General features: G+C 40.3%; 1 protein-coding gene across 3 annotated transcripts in view; it reads right to left on the bottom strand.

The window, feature by feature from the left end:
- The window catches only part of TDRD1 (tudor domain containing 1), a 55,906-nt gene that overhangs the window by 24,635 nt on the left and 10,726 nt on the right, over positions 1-20,545 (bottom strand). For 2 of the 3 annotated variants that reach the window (XM_055560077.1, XM_055560076.1), the window contains exons 2-14: positions 18,876-19,200; positions 16,082-16,140; positions 10,924-11,068; positions 9,096-9,201; positions 8,534-8,597; positions 7,586-7,690; positions 6,891-7,073; positions 6,161-6,304; positions 5,447-5,621; positions 4,108-4,194; positions 1,542-1,709; positions 1,305-1,412; positions 115-285 (exon numbers count right to left, since the gene is read on the bottom strand). In XM_055560077.1, the coding sequence (XP_055416052.1) occupies positions 115-285; positions 1,305-1,412; positions 1,542-1,709; positions 4,108-4,194; positions 5,447-5,621; positions 6,161-6,304; positions 6,891-7,073; positions 7,586-7,690; positions 8,534-8,597; positions 9,096-9,201; positions 10,924-11,068; positions 16,082-16,140; positions 18,876-19,170 (1,810 nt within the window). In that variant the 5' untranslated portion in view covers positions 19,171-19,200. The remainder of the gene's footprint in view (positions 1-114; positions 286-1,304; positions 1,413-1,541; positions 1,710-4,107; positions 4,195-5,446; positions 5,622-6,160; positions 6,305-6,890; positions 7,074-7,585; positions 7,691-8,533; positions 8,598-9,095; positions 9,202-10,923; positions 11,069-16,081; positions 16,141-18,875; positions 19,201-20,545) is intronic. The other variant, XM_055560078.1, reaches the window with a different exon arrangement.

The following is a 20,545-nucleotide window of genomic DNA, read 5'->3' as shown; positions in this document are numbered from 1 at the left end:
TTAAGGTAAGTTGTATCTAAACATATTCCTTGATCACTAGTCTAATTTCAATTCCAATGCTCCTACTTTAGGTTTCAGTATTTTAAGAATATAAGAACCATAAAAATTACATACCTGCCAGCACACACTTTATAGCTTGCATTGGCAATTCCAGCAACTTGGGAGTTATGGGGCAAAGTCTTGTCAAGCTAAGGATCTCAAAGTTTCCATAGTCTACATATCCGACCAGTACAGATTCCTCAGAAGCATAAGCCAGAACAGAGGCACGGTACCACTGGTCATCCTCTGAAAAGAGAAAAGACTCATTGGAAATGTTTTTCTAATGTAGATATAAACAAAAACCTTCCCTCCTCAATTTAGATGGTCATTTAGACTCTCTTTTCATGTAACATCAAGCTTTACTGAACAATGTATGCTTATTCAACACTGCTACTTTTGCCTATCAGAAGCTTTCAACCCCAACATGTTGCTTTTATGCAGCCCTTACTAGGCCACTCAAGTTGCATGCTGCTGTCATTATTTACTTCCATGCTTTGTCTCCCTGGGAGACAGTTAACTCCATTAGGACTGGGAAGATGTCCTGGTCATTTGAGTGAGTCCATGAAGTCTTGATCAACTGCAGAACACCTGACCGCATGAGTCAACCAGACTCATCTCCCAAGCCACAGATTTACTGCAGGCCTACTTGGATCTGCCCTTTCAGGAGGGTCACTGGACTGCCCTTCAGCAGATGACTGAACCCGGTCATCACAGGGTCATCATCTGAGGAGCTACAGAGGCTGGGCCTCCAGACCCTCTTCTTGGTCCAAAGAAAGCTGGCCAAGACATGACCCTGGGCGGTTCCGCATTCCCAAATGACATAAACAAGTACCTGTATCAGTCTCCTGAACTAAAGAGTTGATAAGATAAAAACCTCCTGCACCACCACACCCTCAAAGCCTGTTCACAGGCTTCCTCCCTCATACACTTTGATTCTGCTTAATTGGATATATTTTAAAATATAATTGGTGCAGGACAAACTTCAAATGCAGCCATCTAATGCAAACCCAAGATTCTGTTTCATTTGTTGGTTCAGTTCAGTTTCGTCGCTCTAGTCATGTCTGACTCTTTGCAACCCCATGGACTGAAGCACGCCAGGCTTCCCTGTCCATCACCAATTTGCAGAGCTTGCTCAAACTCATCGAGTCGGTGATACCATCCAACCATCTCATCCTCTGTCATCCCTTTGTCCTCCTGCCCTCAATCTTTTATTTGTTGGCACCTAACTCTAAGGAGAAAATTTGCCACCACTCCCTTCTCCTTACCGGAGAACTGAGCACAGCAGATGTCACCAATGGTGGGATAGAAATCCGAGCGCGGAGGGACCTGGCCGCAGTACTCGCCCAGCGACCTCTGAAGCTCAGCAAGCTTACCTGGAGACAAAGACCACATCTCAAACCACAGAAATGCAAGTCTACATGTTGCCTGCACATCTGCAGGTGGAGTCTATTGACAGATGGGTTATGTTATTATATTGACAGCACCAATCAAGATTTACTTACGCCCACTTTGTAGCTGTTGACAAAAGAAGTCTTCTGGAGTCTGAACATGGGCAACCACGCCACAAAACTCATCACCTACATTCAGAGTCAACACTTTGGGGATGAGGTCACTTCTGTCCACAACAATTTTATTTTCAGCCATCATTTTTCTGACATCTTTAAGATCACCTTATCAGAAAACACAGAGGTAAGCCATTCTGGTTTCCTTAATCCCATTCCCTGGTTTTTCAGACCTTCCTGTGCTCTTTCACACTTCTAGGCCTCACTACATGCTGGTCCTTTTTCCAGAACATACTCCGAGATCTCCCAACAACTTGAGTCTTTCCCGCTCAGTATGACGTCACTGCAAAAGGCTTTCCTCCAAATCTGGGTCAGGTGCCCTTCCCAGGGCCCCCAGTACACACCTGTGCTTCTGCTACCAGTCACTTGACAACCTCTTCCCTCTGGGCCTTCCCTGGTGGCTCAGACAGTAGAGCGTTTTGCTTACAACGCGGGAGACCTGGGTTCGATCCCTGGGTCGGGAAGATACTCTGGAGAAGGGAATGGAAACCCACTCTAGTACTCTTGCCTGGAAAATCCCATGGATGGAGGAGCCTGGTAGGCTACAGTCCTTGGGGTCGCAAAGAGTCGGACACGACTGAGCGACTTCACTTCCACTGCCTTCCCTCTGGGCCTGCATTGCCCACGGGTATTCTGCTGGGCGGCTCTTGTTCCTTCCCCTGGACCCCTTGGTAGCATCTGTTGCTGCTGATGACTCCTGCTCAGAAGACTGACTCTTCTGTTATTCTGGCAACATTCTCCACGTTCTCTTTGCACCTCTCCCATCACAGCTTCTCCCTTGGTATTGTAAGCCCAGGTTCATCTCCCTCACTTTACCCTCTCCCTAAGACACCACCATCATTTACGGTTCCAACCATGACTACTTTTAGACCGTGTGTGTGTGTGTGTGTGTGTGTGTTAGTAGCTCAGTTGTGTCCAACTCTTTGTGACCCCACGGACTGTAGCCCACCAGGCTTCTCTGTCCATGGAATTCTCCAGGCAAGAATACTGGAGTGGATTGCCATTCCCTTCTCCAGAGTGACTTCCCAACCCAGGAATCAAACTCTGGTTTCCTGCATGGCAGGCAGATTCTTTACCGTTGGAGCTCAGGGAAGTCGTTTTCATCTCCAGATGGCAAAAAACTACTGACAGCTTTTTAGCAAGCCTGTCACACCAAGATTTCTGTTTCAGGTATTTCATATAGGCAGTACTATAAGAATACAAACAGGAGACGAGAGATAAATTGGAAGGCTGCTGCAATGATCCATGAATGATAAAGACTCCTGAACCAGAAAAATGGTAGAAGAAAAAAGAAAGATTCTTAAAAAAGAAAGGGAAAATAAAGAAACATACAAATGCTATTTAGGAAGATGGAGAAGGCAATGGCACCCCACTCCAGTACTCTTGCCTGGAAAATCCCATGGGCAGAGGAGCCTGGTGGGCTGCAGTCCATGGGGTCGCTAAGAGTCGGGCACGACTGAGCGACTTCACTTTCACTTTTCACTTTCATCCATTGGAGAAGGAAATGGCAACCCACTCCAGTGTTCTTGCCTGGAGAATCCCAGGGACAGGGGAGCCTGGTGGGCTGCCGTCTATGGGGTCACACAGAGTCGGACACGACTGAAGTGACTGACTTAGCAACAGCATTTAGGAAAAAGAAGAACTAATAAAGATCTAGCAACCAATTATACAGGATTAGAGATGGTAGCTGAGAGATAAAGTAGATTTAAGAAGGACTAGTTTCTCTGTGACTGGATGTATCCCATCACAGCATCATTAATCTGGCAATCATCTCTGAAAGAATGAGAAATAGAAAATAAAGTGCATCTACATCTAAAGTAATTGGATAAAGAACAAAAAAAAAAAAAAAGGAGAAAGCAGACTACAAAAAGCAATACATAAGGCTAGGCAAAGAGAAAATAAAATGCCAACAGCAAAACTTCTTGGTTTTCTTGTTAAATGAAAACTACACAATTAAATAAGTGGAAAATTTAAGAAGAAATACCACCCTACCAGAAGAGAATGTTGCAGCCCTATTTATTATTGCCAGAATGTGAAGGAAGGAGGAAAAACAAATCAAACTATGGAAATGTTAGCTAAAAATCCCTCAACTCAAAGTGTTGTGATGTTTAGTATTTCATAATCTCTGGTAATTATAAAATGGAGAATCAGCTGATAGGAGCGGGAAGGAAAACAAGCCCGGAAAACTTGATTAGAAATAAGGAAATAATGTACTACTAAATTCAAAAGTATCGTTTTTCTTCTATAAAGTTTACAGAATGGTAATAATTTCCATTAAATCTGACAGTGCCTTTTTCATTTAGTAGAGAATATATTTGGAGAAGGCAATGGCACCCCACTCCAGTACTCTTGCCTGGAAAATCCCATGGACAGGAGCCTGGTAGGCTGCTGTCTATGAGGTCACACCGAGTCGGACACGACTGAAGTGACTTAGTACTAGTAGTAGAGAATATGTTCTTCAATAACTAAAATCACTATACCGCTCAGTACTAATATCCATACTCACTTGAATCTGTACTTTGCTTCTTAGAATTCTGTCCCTTAGGTTTCAAACCATATCCCATTTCTATGAGCACATGGTCTAAGAATTTTCCTAAAAGTGATTCAGAAAACATATTTCCATTGAGATGTACCAAGTATTAGAGAAAGAGAACAAATACAAACCAAATGCATCATAATCACATGATTTAAAGATTATAAGTATTCACACACTGGCCTACTTTTTTTTACTGGTTCAGCTTCTATGTGAAAAACATAGTTTATTAATGCTCAGCTTCAAAAACTGAGGCAAAAACCCCATCATTACTTGACAAAAAACTTAATAAAAATATTTCACTTAAAAATTGTGACTAACAAGAAAGATTTGGCTACCACCTTACTGGCATGCTTAATCACCGTTTACAAGAAAAAATAAATTTAAGACATAAGACTACTTCATCTCAGATTTAAAGTATGGTTGAGAAATATCAACAGTATCCAAAAGCTCAAGTCGTAACATGAAACATACACAGCAAAGAAACAAAACATACAGATTTTATACTTAATTTCACAAAAGGGTGAACTGAATTTTCTACCAAGTAATCAACCAACGATGGGTCTCAAACAGTAGAAGAGTAATAATACCTTGGAAATCAAGAGGCAATTAAAAGCTCATAAAGGGAATATAAGAAGTCACTTTTAAAATATGTACAGAGCCATAAAGGAAGAACAGGATCTCAAACTGCTTCCATTTCTAAAACTCTAATTCTTGTTGTTATTCTTTAGTTGCTAAGTCATGGTGGACTCTTTGTGACCCTATGGACTATAGCCCGCCAGGCTCCTCCGTCCATGGGATTTTCTGGGCAAGAATACTGGAGTGGGTTGCCATTTCCTTCTCCAGGAGATCTTCCCTGACCCAGCAGAGGAGCCCGGTGGGCTACGGTCCACGGGGTCGCAGAAGAGTCAGGTATGACTTAGCGATTAAACGACAACAATGTTAACCAAATCCAGTTCCGTGAAGTTCTGTGAAAAAGCACTGATGGTGAGGATGGACAAATTCAGAGAGAAATTCCTGAATTTTCCCAGTAAATGAGTGGAAGTTAGGAATAAATATTACAGTAGCTGTATAGAAAAGATAATATAGTTTTCCAATACTAAGTCTAGATCTAGCTCTTAATATACTCAATTCTATAAACTCATGCTTTGTCTCTGACAAACTGCCAACCGCAACAGCAGAGCCAAGGCCGTATCGTCCATCACAATCTCAATGACTCCAGGCTAGGGCTTACTTGGTCTCACTTCATGTTTCTATTTCTTTTCTGTGTAACATTAAGGGGTCCACTTAAAAAGAAAGAGTCAGATCTTACCTGAACTTGTCATCATAACATCCACAGCAAAGGTAACGCCTTCTTCCTCTTTTACGATGTCCACTATTTTTAAAGAGCAGTACTGCTCCATTAACAGCGATTTAATAGTTTTGATACAATCACTGCTCCAATTCCCCTCTGCCGGGATAACACTGGCCACAAAGCATCTTATGGCCTGAAAGATTTTATACTAGAGATTAGTATTTGAAAATGACTTTTTTCTAATTATGTAAAGATTTTTTTAAGAACGATGTATTTCATGCTGAAGATTTATCAAAAATCTTCAAGGACAAACCTGATAATTTTATGAATAACTATTTGTCCCTCTTGATATTCTATCCACAACATCTTACCTTTTGGGACTTGAAGCTTGAGAAATCCATGAAAAGATAGTAATTATCCCTCAATTACACATAAATTCCAGTCGCTTTCAAATAATGTAATAAATATAAAAATGACTGCTTCTAAAAAGCAGACTGATAAAATGTCTCTAAAAATGCCAAGTTTCTCACCTGTGGCAGTACTTTAAGTAAGGCCTAATAAAGTGGAGCCAAGAAAGTCCATTAGTATTTCTCTACATAGTAAAAGAGATACCAATTGATACTTTTTCATAATAACCATGACAAAACAACATGCAAATACTATGTCCATCAAAACATTAAAAACAGCTTCTTTGGGGCACTAGTAGGAATTTAGAAAGTAAAAGAAACTCACACAAGGAGGAAACAAGTCAATTTTCCTGTTTAGTTGGCGAATTCTGTTTATTGGGATTACTTCTTCATTTCCATAATCAATATATAAGACTTGTGCCACCTTCTGCAGCAGATCAACATCTTGAATTATTACTCTGTTCCAGGTCTGAAAGTGAAATATGACAGCATTCTGCTTCAAAACAGCATTTCACAACCTTAGGTTGAAAAACTCTCAATCTATAGAACTTGCTAAGGAAAGGTTACTGTTCTGTTCTGAGATGCTCCATTAACAAGTTAACTTCCTAAGAATCTGGCTCAGAATTCCCCAAATTTGTCCATTTTCGATGCTTTAGTATGCACAATCCCCAGGCTATTCTAGCCCAGCAGACTTGGCTATACAAAACAAACACAAGCTCTAGGACTCTTACCCACCCAGCAATTGAGGAGCCTAGTGTAGAGTTGGAGAGGCCTGGGGCATGAAGGAAGTAAGCGAACAGACCTGGACTCCTGACTGAGGAACAAAAACAGCATCATGACCAGAATCTCACCCCAAGCCATCTAACGCATCATTAAGAGCTCTGGTGAGGAGCTGATAGAACCATGACAAAACAACATTAAAAACAGCTTCTTTGGGACACTAGTAGGAATTTAGAAAGTAAAAGAAACACACACAAGGAGGAAACAAGTCAATTTTCCTGTTTAGTTGGTGAATTAAAAGATCTTATTTAATAATTCATTTCATTAGGGGTTACCTGATCAACAGTGTACTTGGCAACACAAATCTCCCCCTTCACAGGAACATGATCTTCTTCATGTGCCTTATTTGCGTAAGTTTCCTTTAAGCTCGCAGACAGTTGGTTCATGCATTCTAAAACTTCTGAAGAATATAACTGCACATAGAAGTCACCTGGGTGTTTGAATTCAGTAACTGTACCCTTTCAAAGACAAAAAAAGTTGTAGTAATTTGCTGAGAAATACAGCAAATGTTAATTCTATAAAGCTTTGTGCTAACTGCTAAGTCACTTCAGTCGTGTCCGACTCTGTGCGACCCCACAGACGGCAGCCCACCAGGCTCCCCGGTCCCTGGGATTCTCCAGGCAAGAACACTGGAGTGGGTTGCCATTTCCTTCTCCAATGGATGAAAGTGAAAAGTGAAAGTGAAGTCACTCAGTCGTGTCCGACTCTTAGTGACCCCATGGACTGCAGCCCACCAGGCTCCTCCGTCCATGGGATTTTCCAGGCAAGAGTACTGGAGTGGGGTGCCATTGCCTTCTCCATATAAAGCTTTGTAACAAGATACAAAAAGTGTTATAAGTAGTTTCTGCAATTTGTATCAATTTCAGTACTACTTTGGAGCTCTCTTATAAATTCAAATTAAACACGGGAAACAAGGAAAAAAATTTGTAGTGCTTTGGAGCTCTGTCTGTGGAAATTAAACAGCAAATACCTTTATTTCCATGGTCTTCCTGAGTTGTAGGCTTCTCAAATCAGAAAACATTATTTTATCAGCACAAATAGCTCTTTCTTTAGTAACTCTGAGAGGACAGTCACTCTGGTTTGGGGAAAAAAAACAAAACACAACACATAAGTGAGTTACTTTACAAGCACCCTTTTAAATACCATGTCAGGTATTTGCTAGAATCAAGGTCAAAACAGCTCAGGTTTGAATAAAAGCATAGAAAAATAACACATCTTCAAGAGTCATTAAAACAAAGTGTCCCCAGGCAGAGTACACAGCACGGGGACCACCCAAGAATCAGGCCATGATGGTGATAAGGATGTTGAGCTTATTTTAAAAAGGGGAGGGAGGGGAAAGCTGAGGAGGCAGTGTTTTAAGTTTTCCCTTGTTAAGGTTTTTATAGGGATGTGTTTTATTTTTGAAAGTAGAAGCGAGGACCACCTAGAGAAGACTACAATTTACCTATAAAATATGAGCTGGATTCAGTGATACTTTTCAGATTACAAATGGTTTACTTCACATAGTTACCTAAATGGAAGAAAGGTATTAACAGGAAAAAAATGTTCCTTTAGATAACAGGGCCCTATCAGAATTCAGTACACAAAGCTAGAGAGCCGTGCACACAGGGACTAAAAAAAGAAAGGACTCTCAGTCGTCCGCCTACAGTCAGACACAGCATCTCAAGTCCTTTTTAGAAAGAAAAAAAAAAAAAACAAAAAACAGCTGGGCATAAACAATTCTTGTAGACCCCCGAAGATCACTAGGGTATACAGATTTATTTAACAGGAAAAAAAAAAAAACCCAAAAACAGAACACTGGTGAAATGGAGAAATAAGTCATAAATATTTTATTTAGCTTCAGTCCTCTTATTTTGAAATAATGGGCATCATTAAAAATTTGCTCTTAGGGCAAAGAAAGAGTATACATATATCATACCTCATCTTTCACTTCCATGTTCTTTGTTTCAAAAGGTGATTTATAATCTTCAGGTTTGTGGAAACTGAAATAAAGCAACCAATTAGAAAACATATGGCGCAGAACCAATTAATGGTAACATAATTGTGGTAGGGGCCACAGCTGTGTTACATTCTCCACAAAACCCAGAAAGAGCAAAGCAGCTTCTTGCAGAGAGAATCACAGTAGTAACGAGGTAATACAACCCAGGCTGGCTCTGCAATGGTCTGCTCTGTGCACAGGTGTGCTTTTGCCAAAAGCCACCTAATGAAAAGGGAGACAGGCCCATTCTCCAAGCCTCAGTGTTCCTAACTGCAAAATGGGAATAATCCCTACGTTTCCTAAAACAGAGTTCTGAGGATCAAAAATTATACAGCTGTTCACTTTGGATTTGTACATTCTATATTATACTTCAGTAAAAAAAGTAAAAAGGAACAACATTTACATACTTATGCCTGTTTACCTGATTTGATCCTATACTACAAACCGCCCCCACCCATATTTTAAAATATCCTCTAATGAAATTTTTAAAACTCACACTTACTTTTGCTGGACAGGTTTGCACACAATTTTGTGGGCTGCCCAGTCCCTTCTCTGGCATATGTTGGAGCAGTAGTACGTCTGCTTGCACTGTGAGCACCTCAGCGACCCTATAGAAGACAGCCCGTGACACCACCAGTGTGTTATTGCAAACATCTGTCACCAAGAGCAAGACAGACTCAAAGACCAGACATATCAAATGCCACTCTATTAATCATATCAAGGAGACTATGTGAAGAGGATCATGCTGTTTATGATTCCAGGTTAAGGCTGAACTTTTAAAGCTCTCCAACTGCAGAAAAAGGGGAGTGCCGAGATGAAAACCAGGAGGACGACAGACTGGAAACACCACTGACTTTACTCAAGTAGAACCCAGAACGCATGCTGGAAAAGGAGCAATCAAAGGGGACAGAAAGTCTGGGGTGGTGGAATCAGACAGCGCGCAGAGTCTCACGAGGTTCACCTTGTGCTGTTAAGAAAGCACAGAACAAAAACCAAAGGGACAACCACACCTAGAAAAACCCAGGAAGTTTCTGAAATGAAGTTGAAAGAAAAAATGCTATCGGTATCCAGACAGAGGAAAACAAGTTATCTAAAAAACAAAACAAAACCCACAAAATTAGGCTGACCTCGAATGCCTCCGCTCTAAAAGAAACAGGAAAAAAGGAGCGAATATCCAGACAGTAAGCACAAGAAAACTGCTTGAGATCACTGATCATGAGGGGAAATGAAAATTAAAACCACAGAGAGGTACCACCATACGCACCCAAGACAAGAGCTAAAATTAAAAGGACTGGAAACACCAAATGTTGACAAACGATGTGGAGCAATCAGAACTCAACAACAGAGGGAATGCAAAATGGGACAGCTCTTTGGAAAATGGTCTTTTTTCTTATAAAGTGAAGCATATATCTATCAGCAATCCCACTCCCTAGGTCTGCACCCAAAAGAAATGAGACCCTATTTCCACACAAAGATTTACGCAAAAATGTGGAGAGTCTACTCATAATAGCCAAAAGGTGGACACAAGCAGAATGTTCAACAGAACAGACACACAAGCTGTGGGATCACACAGTGAAATGCTACTCAGCAACAAACAAAAAAATTAACTGTACATGCAACGACATGGATTAAACTCAGGAATACTTTCTAAACAGAAAAGCTTCACACACACAGAGTCCACACTGCATGATTCCATTTACGAGAAACTCTGTGTAACTGGAAAAATTAAATTATGGTCAAAACACCACAGTGGTTGCCTCAGGTGAGGCAGGTATATGACTGAGAAGGGACAGGAGAGAACTTTCTGAGGAGATGGAAATCTTCATTTTGACAGGGCTATGAGTTTGTGCACTTCAGTGCATATTATATTGTTATTGAATATCTCAAAAAAAAGTATAAAATTAAGCAAAGAAACAGTAGGAGTGGGAAGATATGGATGAACAAGAATGGTAGGAAGCTGGCAGCTGCTGAAGCTCAGAAACGGGCATATGATGTATATACACTCAGCTGTTTATGTTTTACATAAAAATATTTTTCAAATGTGAAAAGGAATAATTCAACAGGCAATACTGGAGTGGGTAGCCTTTCCCTTCTCCAAGGGATCTTCCCAACCTAGGGATCAAACCCAGGTCTCCCACACTGCAGGCAGATTCTTTACCCGCTGAGTCACAAGGGAAGCCTAAGAATACTGGAGTGGGTATCTCTTTCTCCAGGGGATCTTCCTGACCCAGAGAATCAAACCCGGGACTCCTGCATTGCAGGTGGATCCTTTACCAACTGAGCTATCAGGGAATCCCAATTCAACAGGCATCTGAGAGCAATATGTTTACCGAACAGACCGCAGCGATGGCAAGTTGTCGATCGAAGAGGAGGTCCTAAGGAGTTGAAGAGTGCTGGATTATTTACAGACAAGGAATTCTCAACCAACTTGTGTACTTTCTTTGACTTTGCAGGAGGCACATGATTGCTAGGCTTCTATGAAGAAAAGAGAAGGCAGTATTAAAACTTGGTAAGAATATTCTGTTTTCTTTTATTTGTTAAATACAGATTTGGGATTTCGCTTCTGAGAAGATTAAGCAGATGTACTTTTCCTTACTCTTACCATTAATTATAACTGAACACCTTGGACTTACATGGAAAAACACACAGCAACTCTGAAGGAAGGCAGAAGACAGACGAGCTACCCTGGGGCCCAAAGAAGGACCCAAATGGGGTACTGGAGAAGCCAAAAACACCCAAAGGCACAGACAATAAAAGCCCCAGCAAAAAGTCTGCTTGCTCTCTTTCTTGGCCAAAAGACCAAGAAAGGGGCAGCCCAGCAAGACAGAAAACCTTAATCAGTAACTGCTCTAGACAATCACCACAGAAAAAAACTGTGGTCCCCCTCCCACCAGCAAAGGTAGACTGGTGCAACCTCCACCCGCACCAGGGCACAGGGAGGTGCCCTCTCTCCCACCCGGGGATGTGGGAGAAGGCCAACAGAGCAGGGAGCCAGCACTTCATCCCTGTGGGATCTCCCTGCGTAGGCCGTGTGGAGGGCCTGGACTTTCTCCTGGTAGTAATGAGTGTCCCTCTTACCCCATGAGCACTACCACTGGGGTGGTTAAGAGGAAGCCTGGTGGACAGTCAGGATTTCCCACCGCCATTCAACAGGAATGCGTGGAGTCTCTCCAGATCCTCCCATCTCCAGTCCCCCCTCCACCCCATGCAAGTAGAGAGGATGTGGTGGGGGGCACGGGGAGGGAGTAAGGACACTAGGGAGCTGAGCTCCCATCCTTGTCCAGCTGAGCACATTCTGGGCCATAAATCATACAGACAATGGTGTACTCTGACTACAATGGACTGGCATTAGAGATCAGTAACAGAATGAGAACAGATAAGCTCCACACATTTGGAAACTAGACAATACACTTCTACATAACACATGTACCACTAAGATAGAAATTTATAGCACTAAAGTCACACATTAGAAAAGAGGAAAGTCTTAAATTAATACTGTAAGTTCTCATCTCAAGAACCTAAAGAATAAGAATAAAACATGCCCAAAGCAAGCAGAAGGAAGGAAACAATAAAGACAAAAGTAGAACTCAATGAAATTAAAAATAAAACTGGGAAAAAAAAATCAAACAAGACCTGGTTCATTGAAAAGATTAACAAAATTGATAAATCTCCAGCAAGACTAACAATGAAGAAAACAAAGGCAGAAATCATCAATATCAGGAATGAAATAGGTATATATTACCACAGACCATGAAGATACAAAGATGATAACGGAACACTTCAAACAACTCTACGTAAACTTCACAATGTGTCAAAAGTGACCAATTCCTGAAAAAATCACAAATTATCATAATATGAAATAGGTAATTTGAATAACCCTATAAATATTAAGGAAAATGAATAATTTTAAAACTCCCCAAAAAGAAATCTTCAGGCCAAATGGCTTTTACTATTGGAGACTACCAAATGTTTAAAGAATTTACAGTGATTCTATACAATCTCTATCCCAAAAAACTAGTGTTATCTTGACACTCAAACTATACAAAGACAATAAAAAAGAGAAAATTACAGACAAAACTCATGAAAATGGATACAAAAATCCTTATTCAAAGCAACACTAGATATAATTCAGTGATATATAAAAAATAATTATACATCATGACCAAGTGGTGTTTATTCCAGAAATATGAGATTAGTTAAATTAAAAAAAAATCAATGCAATCTACAAAATTAACAAGCTAAAGGGGAAAAGAATCACAACAGTATCAGTGAATGAAGAAAAAGCATTTAAAAAATTCAATACCTATTCATGATAAAAAAGAAAGCTCTCAGCAAAGTAGGAAGAGAGAAAACTTCATCAACTTGATAAAGATCATCTACAAAAATCCTATAGCTAACATTCTCAACAGTGCAGACTCAAGGCTTTCCCTGTAAGCTTGGAACCAAAGATATCCACTCTCATCACTAGTAACACAGTGCTAGAGTTTTAGGTCACACAATAAGGCAAGAAAAGGAAATAAAAAGCATATATTTTAAAAAGGAAGAAATAAAACTGTCTTTTATTTGCAGATGATATAATTATCTATATAGGAAATCCCAAGCAATCTACAAAAAAATTCCTAGAATAAGTGACTCCTGGAGGGTCACAGGATACAGATAAACATGCAAAATCAACCGTATTTTTACATATTAGCAAAGAAAATGAAGACACATGGAAATAAAATGTATAATTACTCAAAAAAAAAAACCCAGCAACCCACTTAGTTGTAAATCTAAAGCTGTGTAAAACATACATAGCTTATAAACTGAAAACCACAGTGAAAGAAATCAAAGAACATTTAAATGAATTGGAGGACAGATTGTGTTAATTAGAAGATTCAACCCAGCAAGTTCAGTTCAGTTACTCAGTTGTGTCCGACTCTTTGCAACCCCATGGACTACAGCATGCCAGGCTTCCCTGTCCATCACCAACTCCCGGAGTTTACTCAAACTCATGTCCATTGAGTCGGTGATGCCATCCAACTATCTCATCCTCTGTTGTCCCCTTCTCCTCCCACCTTCAATCTTTCCTAGCATCAGGGTCTTTTCAAATGAGTCAGTTTTTCACATCAGGTGGCCAAAGGACTGGAGTTTCAGCTTCAACATCAGTCCTTCCAGTGAATATTCAGGACTGATTTCCTTTAGGATGGACTGGTTGGATCTCCTTGCTGTCCAAGGGACTCTCAAGAGTCTTTTCCAACACCACAGTTCAAAAGCATCAATTCTTCAGCGCTCAGCTTTCTTTATAGTCCAAATGTCACATCCATACATGACTACTGGAAAAACCATAGCCTTGACTAAATGGACCTTTGTTGGCAAAGTAATGTCTCTGCTTTTAAATATGCTGTCTAGATTGCAGGCAGATTCTTTACAAGCTGAGCCACAAGGGAAGCCCCAAGCCAGCAAAGGTGGCAATAATTATCAAATTGATAAACAGGCTTAATGCAATTCTATCAAAATTCTAGCAAGATTTTTTTCTAGTTACAAACAAGAGTACTCCGAAATGTAGACTGGAAAGAAAAGAAACAAGACTGGATAAAACTATTTTGAAAGATGAAAGAGAAAATGGGAGGAATCACTGTACCCAACTTCATGACTATCTGTCACAGCTCCAGTGCTGTGTGGTACTGATGCAGGGGAAAGACCCAGAGATCAGCAGAAAAGAACCGCGAATCCAGAACAGACCCACACAAATTAGTCTAGCTAAACTTGTGACAAAAGAGCAAAAACAATTCAGTGGAGGAAAGGTAACATTTTCAACAAATGGCGCTGGAGCAACTGGACATCCCTAGCCAAAAAAATTTACCCTCAACCTAAGTCTAATGAGTTGGAATTAACTCAAAATGGACCACACATTTAAATATAAAACTATAAACTTCTTTGGGGAAAAAAAAATCCCAAAGTTTCTGGAGCTAAACCAGCAAACAGTTCTTGGACATGACACCAAAATACTCCATAAAATGAAAAAATGGCCAGGATTTAGTTAAAAACTTTTGCTCTGCTAAATACCTTGTTAAGAGAATGAAAAGACAAGTCAGGAACTGGGAGAAAATATTTGGAAATCATATATTTGACAAAGCATTATGCTATGCTACGCTATGCTAAGTCACTTCGGTCGTCTCCGACTGTGTGTGACCCCATAGACGGCAGCCCACCAGGCTTCCCCGTTCCTGGGATTCTCCAAGCAAGAACACTGGAGTGGGTTGCCATTTCCTTCTCCAATGCATGAAAGTGAAAAGAGAAAGTGAAGTCGCTCAGTCGTGTCCGACTTTTAGCGACCCCATGGACTGCAGCCTACTAGGCTCCTCTGTCCATGGGCTTTTCCAGGCAAGAGTACTGGAGTGGGGTGCCATTGCCTTCTCCAGACAAAGCACTAGAATCTGGAATACATCAAGAGCTTTCAAAACTCAGTAGGAAAAAATAAATGAATAAATAAACAATTCAAATTAGAAAATGGACAAAAGACATGAAGAACATTTCACCAAAAAAGACACATGGATGGCAAATAAGCACATGAAAAGATGTTTATCCTTAGCCATCAGGGAAACAAATTAAGATCACAATGAGCCATCAGTAGATAAACATGAAAACAGGGAAACTAAAAATACTAACACTAGCAAACACTGGAGAGGATGCTGGATGGAGAGAATCTGGGTCACTTATATATTCTCGATGGGAATGGAAAATGGTAGAGCCACTCTGCAGAACACTTTGGCAGCTTCTTAAAAACCTAAATATGCAACTACTATATGACCCAGAAACTGCACTCCTGGGCACTTATTCTAAAGCAAAATCAAAAAACTCATGTTCACATAAAACTCTGCACAGGAATGTTTATAGTAGTAGTAGTAGTTATAATAGGCAGAAACTGGCAACAGCCCAGATGTATTTCAGTGGGCCACAGAATTAAATAGGCCTCAGCAATAAAAAGCAATACACTACTCATACCAACAACAGTCACGGTGAATCTTCAGAGAATCACAATGAGTGAAAAAAATTCAATCCCCAAAGGTACAAACTGTATAATACTGTTTGTATAACATCCCATCCTTGAAATGACATTTTGGAAATATGGATTAGATTAACAGCTGCCAGGGGTTAAGAAGAGGGTATGGGGGCAGGAGGGAAGTGGATGTGACCTCAAAAAGGTGCAGAAGGGATCCTTGGAGTGATGGAAATATTGTGTATCTTGACTGTTTTGTTTCATGATCCTGGTTGTAACGTTACACTGCAGCTCTGTAGTGTGTGACCATAGGGAGCGCTGGGGAAAGGCTACAAAGGATCTCTATAAAGAGTTTATTTTTTTAAAAGATACTAGGCTAAAAATAAAACAGTGTGACCTTGAATATTACCTGCAAATTGAGTAATTCTTTACTAACATAATACAAAAACATGTTTAGAATCTTTTATCCAGAAATGCCAAAGAGAAGAAAATCCACATTAACTTACACTATTTACTTCTTTGGGTGGTGAATTATTTCCAACATTTAATGGTGACACAGAGTTACCTGGGGATATAAAACATAATGCTGAATAAAAGTCAAGGATTAACTTTATTCCTGAAAATGTACAATAACATAATTAGGTAATATTCAAATAGAGCTATACCATAATAGCCTTAAAGCCACACTATAAATAAGCAACATCCTTCTTTTCCTAATGGAAAATAAGAATTTGCCTGGAATTTCCTCTACTAGTGCACCCTGCTCACTGTGAACTTTTCTCCATTCACAACGGAAACAGTTACCAGGCTTTCTGAACTGCAGACTCATTTACCCTCTTATAAATTACTGAGGACCTCAAAGAGCTTTTGTCTACATGGTTTATATCTACCAATATTTAGCATTATTAGAAATTAAAACTGGGGATTCCCTGGCAGCTCAGTGGTTAGGACTCCATGTTCTCACTGCTGAGGGCCCGAGTTCAATCCCTGGTAAGTCCTACAAGCCACACGGCACGGCCAAAAAAAAAAAGAAATTAAAACTAAGAAGTAGAAATTAAAACTAAACATTTAAAAATATTTATTAAAAATATCAAATGTATTACATGTTGCCATGATTTTTTAGAAAAAACTGCATTTTCCATAGCAAAAAAAAAAAAAAACCACAATTGTTTGAAGAGTGGCATTATTTTACATTTTTTCACATCTCTTTAATGTTTGGCTTCACCAATGATAGCTGGATTCTCATATCTGCTTTTGAATCCAATCTGTTGTTATATGTTGCTTTAATTGACGTCTCTGAAGAAAATCTGGCCTCACACACGTATCTGGTTACAAACAGGAATAGTATTTCATGGCCTTCTCAAATAACTGTGGATATTTTCCTTTAATTCACACCAAAACTTAAGTGGTAGTTTAAGGGTTAGTTGCAATATGGAATCTAAAGCTATATCAATAAACTTTTAATCTGTTACATTAGAATCCATTGATTTATCTTGCACTTGAAATGGATTTTTATCCATGCATGACTACAAAACACTACACATTGGTTTTTTGGAAAAGACTAAGAAACTCTTGAGTTATGCAGATCTTACAAATGTTGACATATTTCATCAGACAATATAAAAAATCTTAAGTGTTAATATCACTGTGTACCTCAGCAGGAAAATCTTCTAAGTACTGGGAAGCTCTCTAGCTCACAGTGGCAGATACACATTTCCTCAAATTGTATTTTATCATTGCAGGGCACGCGTCAGTCGTGTCCGACTCTGTGCAACCCATAGACGGCAGCCCACCAGGCTCCCCTGTCCCTGGGATTCTCCAGGCAAGAACACTGGAGTGGGTTGCCATTTCCTTCTCCAAGGCATGAAAGTGAAAAGGGAAAGTGAAGTTGCTTGGTCATGTCCGACTTCTTCACGACCCCATGGACTGCAGCCTACCAGGCTCCTCTGTCCATGGGATTTTTTCAGGCAAGAGGACTGGAGTGGGGTGCCACTGCCTTCTCCAATTTTATCATTAGCAACAAAATACTGTCAGCTGTTCCCTTTGAAGTGACAGGCCCACTTTGCCCACTTTTGAGAAAATGACTGCCAGATATCCAAGTCTGAATGATCACAGTTTGTCAGTCTTTTCAAGCAAAAATGAAAAATTACAAAAAAGACTCCAAAAAATTTTCCATTCAGCTACAATTCAAACAATTGCACACATGCTTTTCATACTTCAGTAGGCAGCAAAAGTTAGGGGTAATTCTCAATTTATTACACAGACTATTAAAAATACCTGTACCCAAGAGTCAAGACTTATTAATAAATTCGTACTGCCTTATCAAGGGCATTCTTACATAACACTGACATTTCTGGCTTGCTTTTGTCTTAAATGCAAGTGCATGACAATGAAAAACAATGACCCCTAACCCAGGCTGGCACCCCTGCTAAAGATGAGCTAATGAGGTGTCAGAGGCTACCGACCTCTGCTTCTGCACCACCTGCATAAACTCAGCACAGTGAAGAAGAGCAAATAATGTTTTAATATTATTAGGAAATTACTTGTGACCCCAGAGGCCCATGGGCTTCCCTGGTGCCTCTGATGGTAAAGAATCCGCCTGCAATGCAAGAGGCTTGGTTTCAATCCCTGGATCAGGAAGATCCCCAGGAGAAGGGAATGGCTACCTGCTCCAGTATTCTTGAGTGGAGAATTCCTGGACAGAGGAGCCTGGAGGGCTACAGTTCATGGGGTTGCCAAGAGTGGGACACAACTGAGCAACTTTCACTTTTTCAGAGGCCCAAGGGCCAAACTCTGAGAACTACATCACCATATTATAAGGTCTTACCTTACATACATTCACAGAGGCTAAATTCCACCAGGCCCCAGCCTCCTTAAAAAGTAGATTTTTAGAATTAAGACTAAAGGAATGAAACAAATTATTGTCTTAGATACATCTTTATGAACTATTTTTGCACAAAATTTGCACGGTATTTCTAGCCTAAGGCCAATCTTTAGAACATTCATAAAAAGCCAGTGTTTCCTTTCTACATTTCTCGTGTATCTCTGGATTAGGTGGAGGTTTGGGGAGAGAAGTTCATTTGTAGACATTTTCTCATGAATCCTTCTGTGATTAACATAACCAAAGTAGCTACTTGGCATCTGGTTTTCCTTTCTAAATTAATATTTACGTGCAAATACTGTAAGTTAGCCATTTGGTTGTTCTGTTAATCGGCCCCTGGTGTGTAGTTACAGATACTTTCAGTAAGTCTAAGAAACCATCAGAATCAACTGAATATTAAACCTGTAGTTTGTACTCACCTGTTGGCAATGTCTTCCTGTCTTCCTTGGATCCAGCCATTTCTCCTCCGTTAGGGTGTGAAGATAGTGAACTATCTTCCTGACTAGCCAAAAACTGTTTGGTTTGCTCACAAAGCAAAAAATTGTTCTTTTTATTTCCATTCTCTGGGCTTTTCAACCTGAAATTAGGATGGTTAGGATGTCCTCCAGGACTTCTTAAAGACTCGTGTGATGGAAGCTTGCTTTCATTTTTCTCAAAATTAAATGGCTCTGTCATTTTACAGGTAGATGCCGCCAAAATATTTCTTGACATCATATTAAGCAGCAGTTAAACATTCACAGAAGTCTAAGGGAAGAAATGTATTCAAAAGGCAACTTTTAATTCCAAAAGTAGAAGCACTGCAGGCCCAGGTGGTTTCTTTTTCACAACAGCTCTTTCTCATAAATGACTCCAAAGCAGATGTAACTATATGTGATACCAAACTGGAGGGAAAAGGGCAGGGCACAACTTTTCAAAGAATGACATAGCCCAAAGACACAACACTGACTGATTAGAATCCAAAGGGACCAAGCTGGCAGACAAGACTAGACCTTGATCCTCAGTCAGCAGGTGAAATGACACACCCAGAAGTGCCAAGACAGTTCCAAGGCACTGTTCAAAGGTGGTGGCCCAAATCCTGGAAATCTCTGCCCCTTCCCTAAAACAGATGGAATAATCCTCCCACTCATTAGCATATGAAATTACCCAGCCTATAAAAACTAACCACGCCTATTTTCAGCTCCTCCTCAGTCATGGCCCATACTCTGTGGAGTGTGCTTCTCTCTGTATCCAAATAAACCCACTTCTTTGGATACCTATCACTTTGTCTCTCACCGAATTTTTCTGCGATGAGACATTAAGAACCCGAGCTTCATTTGGTCCTGAAACCAGGTACCGTGGGTTTTGACTGGGTTTGAGTCCCAGCCACATGGGTTCAAGTCCCAATCTGAGGTAAACAGTTTCAATACCAAAGCCTGTTCTACAGGCACAAGAAAAGAATGATTCTTTATCATTTAAGTACAAACTCCAAGTTGAACAAAATTCAATAGTGGACAATTCAAGAGACATTAAGCATTACACCTCTGAGTTCCGCATCATTCCTTACTTTAAAAAGCTTCTGGAAACAACAGGGATAGAAAAGGACTATTAGCTCAGTCGGTAAAGAATCTGCCTGCAGTGCAGGAGATCCGGGTTTGATCCCTGGGTCTGGATGATACCCTGGAGAAGGAAATGGCAACCCACTCCAGTATCCTTGCCTGGAAAATCTCATGGACAGAAGAGCCTGGTGGGCTGCAGTCCATGGGGTCGCAAAGAGTTGGGTACGACTGGGCGACTAACACTTACTGACTTACATTTTCTTTTTTAATGTATTTCTGACCTAGAGCCTACAACTCAATGGTGATGTATAACAGAGGGTAGTGTTTAAATCAGGTCATCATCTGCCTGTTGAGCCTTTCAGAATCTGTCTACCCTCTCCTGCTTGTTGCTCTCTATGACCTTGAACCTGGTCCCCAGAATGTCCTTGCTCTCATGCCCCTGGTCAACTCTTTGCTTCCTATTTGCCTCAGCTGATTTCTGTTTGTTTTTTTTTTTTTTTTTTCCTCAAGTCCTCCATTTCATAATCTCCATTTGGGCTTTATAAATTGTAACC

Source organism: Bubalus kerabau, chromosome 22 (assembly GCF_029407905.1).
Source record: "Bubalus kerabau isolate K-KA32 ecotype Philippines breed swamp buffalo chromosome 22, PCC_UOA_SB_1v2, whole genome shotgun sequence".
In the NCBI taxonomy this organism is placed as follows: Eukaryota; Metazoa; Chordata; class Mammalia; order Artiodactyla; family Bovidae; genus Bubalus; species Bubalus kerabau.
This window is presented reverse-complemented; position numbering and strand designations above follow the sequence as displayed.